The 6,616-nt window shown below is 46.0% G+C and overlaps 1 protein-coding gene across 1 annotated transcript; it reads right to left on the bottom strand.

The window, feature by feature from the left end:
- Positions 1-2,851: 2,851 nt before the first annotated feature.
- Positions 2,852-5,117, bottom strand: ATP5IF1 (ATP synthase inhibitory factor subunit 1). Its single transcript, XM_004741032.3, has 3 exons — positions 4,962-5,117; positions 4,787-4,869; positions 2,852-3,122 (listed from the first exon to the last, which is right to left on the bottom strand). The coding sequence occupies exons 1-3, from the start codon at positions 5,046-5,048 to the stop codon at positions 2,978-2,980; spliced, it is 315 nt and encodes a 104-aa protein (XP_004741089.1). The 5' UTR covers positions 5,049-5,117; the 3' UTR covers positions 2,852-2,977.
- Positions 5,118-6,616: the final 1,499 nt, after the last annotated feature.

The raw sequence follows: 6,616 nt of genomic DNA, 5'->3' as shown, positions 1-6,616 counted from the left end.
AGTAGGTAGAGAGGCAGGCAGAGAGAGAGAGGGAAGCAGGCTCCCTGCTGAACAGAAAGCCCAATGCGGGCCTTGATTCCAGGACCCTGAGAGGATGACCCGAGCTGAAGGCAGTGGCTTAACCCACTGATCCACTCAGGTGCCCTGTACAAGAATAATCTTAACATATCTTTTTATTCTGAAATAGCCTTCATATGAAGAACTATATTATATGTATTTTTATAATAACCTGCTTCTATAAAAGTGTTCTATGCCCAAGAATGCCAGCAAATGTCATGAGAAACTATGTGTACGGTGGTCCTTAAACTTCAGTGGACATTAGAATCACTTGGGGAAGCTTGTTAAACAGATTTCTGGGTTCAATCCTCAGTTTTAGCCATCTGTGATGGAGCCCGAGAACTTACTTGCCTTTCCAACAAGTTCCCAGGCAATGCTGATGCTGCTGACTTGTGGGCAGTTTAAGGACCTCTGCTGTAGGGATGCCTGGGTGGCTCAGTTGGTTAAGCATCTGCCTTTGCTCAGGTCATGATCCTGGGGTCCTGGGATTAAGTCTTGCTTGGGGCTCTTTGCTCAGCAGGGAGCCTGCTTCTCCCTCTGTCTGTCATTCCCCCTGCTTGTGCTCTCTCTCTCTCTGACAAAGTCTTAAAAACAAACAAACAAACCCCTGCTGTAGTATTTTCCAAATTCCAAGAAACACCTGGGGAATCTTATGACTTGTGTTATGTGTCTGTGGTTACTGGTTTAAATCACATCACTTGAGGTGCCTGGGTGGCTCAGTGGGTTAAGTCTCTGCCTTTGGCTCAGGTCCTAATCTCGGGATCCTGGGTTCGAGTCCCACATCAGGCTCTCGGCTCAGCGGGGAGCCTGCTTCCCCATCTCTCTCTCTGCCTGCTGCTCTGCCTACTTGTGATCTCTGTCTGTCAAAGATATAAATAAAATCTTTAAAAAAAAGTAAATCACATAAATTATCTTAGGATTTTAGGAAAGATATATTTATTTTTTATTTTTAGATCTTATTTGTCAGATTGAGAGAGTACAAGCAGGGGGAGAGGCAGGCAGAGCAGGCTTCCTGCCAAGCAAGGAGCCCGATGCAGGACTCCATCCTGGGATCCTGGGATCCTGACCTGAGCCGAAGGTAGCCCATTAACCGACTGAGCCACCCAGGCGTCCCTTAGAAAGATATATTTTAAAAATATATTTAAGAAATATTTTTATTTTTTTGTAAAGATTTTATTTATTTGACAGGCAGAGATCACAGCTAGGCAGAGAAGCAGGCAGAGAGAGAGGAGGAAGCAGGATCCCTGCTAAGCAGAGAGCCCAACTCGGGGCTCAATCCCAGGAGCCCAGGATCATGACGTGAGACGAAGGCAGAGGCTTCAATCCACTGAGCCACCCAGGCGCCCCGAAGAGATATTTTTAAACTGTATTTTTAAGTAATATTTGTATCTTACTTTTATTATAGCAGGATAAAAAAAAATTAACCACAGGTATATATTCACTTTATCTTCCTAAGAATTCAAACTTATTCTTCATCTTCCACTTTTTGCTTGCTTTATTTGATCACTATTAGAGTGGTTTTAATCTAAAATAGATCTCAAGAGCAAATGGTATACTCAGGAACATCCCTGCTAACAGATCTATTGTGGACTACAAGTCACGAGAACACTATCAACTACAAACTTAAGGGATTTTGTAAGCCTTTTAGTAGGGCCAGGTAGGGGGAGGCTCACAAAAATGCAAAATGGAAGATGTTACTGGTTCAATTAAAAATTTTAACTTTTGGGACGCCTGGGTGGCTCAGCTGGTTAAGCGGCTGCCTTCGGATCAGGTCATGATCCTAGCGTCCTGGGATCAAGTCCCACGTCAGGTTCCTTGCTCTGTAGGGAGCCTGCTTCTCCCTCTGCCTGCCTATCTGCCTGTGCTCACTCTCTGACAAATAAATAAAATCTTTTTTTTTTTAAAGATTTTATTTATTAATTTGACAGAGAGAAATCACAAGTAGACGGAGAGGCAGCCAGAGAGAGAGAGAGAGAGAGAGAGGGAAGCAGGCTCCCCGCTGTGCAGAGAGCCCGATGCGGGACTCGATCCCAGGACCCTGAGATCATGACCTGAGCCGAAGGCAGCGGCTTAACCCACTGAGCCACCCAGGCGCCCCATAAATAAAATCTTAAAAAAAAAAAAAAAACCTAACTTTTCAAACTTTGTACTGTTGTAAAGTTAAAAAAAGAAGGCATGTGACTCGTTATTTTTTGCACTCCATCTTTGAGGTAATCTTATTTCTGACCACTTGAATCTCAGCATGCACATGTCAGGAGTGTCTATAAACTTTCCACTAGCCGCATCCACACTGGACATGTGTTTTGGAAACAGACATCTAGTATCTTGTCGGCAGGAGTAAGGTCAATGACTTGTCTGAACTTTTGTCAATGATCCTGAAGGCCTTTTTGTAATGGGGTCTCACAATAAAGACTAAGCAGAGAGCCCGATGTGGGGCTTGATCCCAGGACCCTGAGACCATGACCAGAGCCACAGGCAGAGGCCTAACCCTCTGAGCCACCCAGGCGCCCCTGATTAATTTTTTTTAAAGATTTATTTATTTGAGAGAGAAAAAGAGAAAGCAAGAGAGTACACCTAAGTGGGAAGGCAGAGAGAGAGAGAGAGAATCTCAAGCAGACTCTGCCCTGAGCAGGGATCCTGAAGCGGGGCTCAATCCCACGACCTTGAGATCATGACCTGAGTCCAAATCAAGAGCTGGAAGCTAAAACAACTGAGCTACCCAGGCACCCCTATGCAATTCATTTTAGAAGTTCAGTAGTACTTTCCAGAGAGTGGAAGAAGGCATTAGACACAATTCATTGATGATGATTTATTATAATCTGTTGGCAGCACACAGATAGATATTAATAAAACCAGAACTATGTTTCCACAGAAGTGGGCGATGATATATATATAGCTCGTCTATGGGAACTGCACACATTTAATCATCGTCGTCTTTTAGATGTTTGATCTTCTTCTTGTGCCGCTCAATTTCTTTCTGCAGACGCTCAATTTCCTTTAAATGATGGGTGATCTCCTCTTCATGGTGTTTCTTCAAGGCTGCCAGTTGTTCTTTAGTGCGTGCTCTACAAGGATACAGTGGCTCTGCCTTAAATCCCAATCATTAACCCACAGAGACCTCTAAGCATAACCTACGATACCTAAGGCAAAGAACAGGAGTCCCAATTCCACTAGAATCTGGTTGGTCATCCTCTTCTACCTGCTCAAGCCCCACTAGTGAAAGCATACTCCATCTTGAGATATATTCACCTTAAGACTGACCAAAATGATTCCATTTTCCTGGTGCCAGTGCCTGCAATTTCATTATTTATGAGTTATTCTTTTCAGATTTCTCATTAGAAAACTCAAAAGAGGTGTAACATTAAGTCTCATATACCTTACGAAAGGAACCACCCAGAGATCAGAATCTCTTTTTTTCGGGGTGGGGGTGGGGTGGGCAGAGCAAAAGGAGGGAAGGATGGACAAATAAAGATGTCCTATCTCAATTTACCTAGGGCTTTCTTTGCCTAGGGAAATGCATGGCTCACTGTAAAGGTCAAAATGAAGGGGGGAAAGTACTTGGAAGTCCAATTTAGGTCTCAAGAAGGGACATTCAAATATTGGTTTGGGCACATACCGGTCTCAGTTTTCCTTAAGTGTAAAATGTTGATGCCGAATTAGATGGCATCTAAGGGCTGTGCCTTGGTTCTCTGGTATGGCAGGTGCCATGCTGATAGTTCATGAGAGTGAGCAATAAAGGGCAGAAGTTAAAAGCTAGACCAAAGCAGAAGAGGCAGAAGTGAGATTAGATCCACACTGCTCCCCACTGTGGACAGAAGTCAGTAAATGATAATTTAGGGCTAGGAAAGAGTCCCTTGGGCAAACTGCTCTATACTCTTATGCAGGAGAAATTTATCCAGTCCAGCGGCTGGGCTGGGCTGGGCTGGGCAGGGTAGGGCAGGGGTAAAGTCTCCAAGAAGTAGGGGAAGAGGGTTCCAACTAGGAGCTGCTGCCTTGGTTGGAAGCACTCTGGCAGAATTGAAGACTTGGGGTCTAGAAATGGCTGAGGATCTGGAGAGCCAGGAACTCCATGGGGAGGAGAAAATAGAGAGTAGAGGGGTTATGGGTGGTTGAAGGCCGAGGGAATCAGGCTCAGGGTGTTTTCAAGTATTGGGCAGTGGGACCTAGACATCTTGGAAAAATCTGGAAGCCATTTTACAAGACCGGGGAGAACTCCGTGGGTGGGCATGATAAGTGATTCAGGAAGAGTTCTGGAGACCCGCGGGTGGAAATGGCTTGGGTTTGGGGCCTCCGAACTGTTCGGCAGCGCACGGGGAGCTCCCTATAGGTGGTGACAGTCAGGACCTCAAGTGTTGGGGGTAATGGGTTCAGGGACCGCTAGTTCTATTGGGGGACGGGCGCCCAAAGGACCAGGGAGGGAAGGGGGAGGGCCACTGGATTTTTTTTTTTTCTTTTTAAAGATTTATTTACCTATTCGAGAGAGAAAGAGTGAGAGTGCGAGCGAGAGCGGTGGGGGAGGGGCAGAGAGAGAATCCCAAGCAAATTCCCCTCCCAGCACGGCGCCCGACCCCTGGCTCGATCCCGCAACCCGAGATCACGTCTGCAGCGGAAGCCAAGAGTGGGCTGCTCAACCGACTAAGCCACCCAGGTGCCCCGACGATTGTAAGTTTAAGAAGGATCGGAAGGCCCCGAGAGATCTGGACTGGATTCGGGGCTCCGTGGACCTCACCGGAAGTATCGCTCCTCTTCAGCTTGCTCTCTCTTTCCAAAGGCCCCACCTGCCTCCCGGATCGAGCCCGCGCTGGAGTCTGGCTGCGAAGAGAGATGGGAAGGTCGGTAAAGGTGCAAAGGGGAGATGGAACCCGCGCTCAGGGCTGGGGCTGCGGACACTACCGCCGGCGTACCCGTTCGGAGCTGAAGCCTCGGGCTTGCAAGGCCCTAAAGCCCCCCACGCCCAACCAAATTCGGGCCGCCGAAGTCGCGACAGCCATTGTTGTTGGTGCAGGACCTCTCCAGTCACCAGCGGTCGAGCCTCTCCGCAGGCGCTAATGACTCTGGGAGCCAGGCAGCCAATGGTTTCGATGGAGAGGCGGGATGAGCCCAGGAGTAGCGAATTAGGAAGTGGAGGGGGCGGGGTTCCTGCAGCTCGCAGCGAGTCCCGAGCGAGAGGCGGGCCTATTCTTAGCCAATCACTAGCAAGGTCTTTGGGGCCTACGGCCTGGAGAATAATATTGGAGTTAGGGACACTGAGAAATCCAAATCCGGGCTTTTGTACCCATCAGCGTGAGGAGCCCTCAGAGCGAGGGATACACGCCCTCCCACGATTCCAATCCTGAAGTTGTTATTAAGCACCCAAAGGAAGCCTTCCCTTTCCTGGACTACTAGCATCGATAAGATATCTAATGTAGGGGTTGGGGGAGGGGGTATGTCCAGGATGCTCCAATTTAGCGTTCTGGGGAAAAATTTTTATATAAGTGTATGTGTATGTAGTCTCTTAAGAGATGTCAGTGTTCTGTTGTTGCACTGACATTACACTCAAGTCGGAGTTTAAAAGTCACTTCAGAAACTTCTCCTGACCTTCTTAGTCATTCTATTACAGCTACGTTTTGTTCTTTCTCCCTCTGTCTTTGTGCTTTTCACCATTTGAAGAAGGGCTTTGGTCAAGTAGACACTGAATTAATATTTGTAAAATGTATTAATATGTAATCGAACAGGCTTCATCACTGGACGTTTGGCAATGTGATGTAATGAAGTGGAAAAGAGCTTAAGTAGGAGTCTGGGGGAAGTTTTTGCCATGACCTTCCTTTCACCATCTAACAAATGTGAACAAGACCATAGTGGATTATAGCCTTTTCCTAAGTGATTTTTTTTCTCTCTGGGCCCAGTTTTTCTTCCTTTAGATGAGAGCGTTGGGCCAGATTATTTTGTGATTATAAAAATATCTTCTTTGCTTTCTGTGAAATTGTAGAACTGTTTTTATTGATCATCTTTTGGTTGGAAAAATAGCAGCCCTAGTTTGTATGACTTAAATGATAGGAAATTCCTGCTGGGCACATTTTCAAATGTTTGTGGCAGAAAACTTGGAAAAATACAAAAGCAGAAGGATAGAAATAATAATCACGTTTAAGCTCACTACCCAGTGGTAATAATTTCCTGGTGATAGTTTCTAGGTGATATTTAAGTGCCATTCTAGTTTCAGAAACTGATCTATTTTTCAGGAGCTGCTGTTTCTTGATTATTTCCTAGGCTAGGCACTCAATGCAAGGTCTTAATGAGTTTGTGCAAAGGATTGTGTATGGGGCGCCTGGGTGGCTCAGTGGGTTAAAGCCTCTGCCTTCAGCTCAGGTCATGATCTCAGGGTCCTGGGATCCAGCCCCACATCTGGCTCTCTGCTCAGCGGGAAGCCAGCTTCCTCCTATCTCTCCGCCTGCCTCTCTGCCTACTTGTGATCTTTGTCTGTCAAATAAATAAATAAAATCTTAAAAAAAAAAAAAAAGGAATTGTGTAGGCACTAGGATTGTCTGTAATTAAAAAAAAAAAAAAAAAAGGAAAATAACCA

Source organism: Mustela putorius, unplaced genomic scaffold (assembly GCF_011764305.1).
Source record: "Mustela putorius furo isolate JIRA1106 unplaced genomic scaffold, ASM1176430v1.1 tig00003853_pilon_pilon_pilon, whole genome shotgun sequence".
Classification (NCBI taxonomy): domain Eukaryota; kingdom Metazoa; phylum Chordata; class Mammalia; order Carnivora; family Mustelidae; genus Mustela; species Mustela putorius.
Note: the sequence above shows the minus strand (reverse complement) of the source record. Positions and strands in the feature narration are given on the sequence as shown.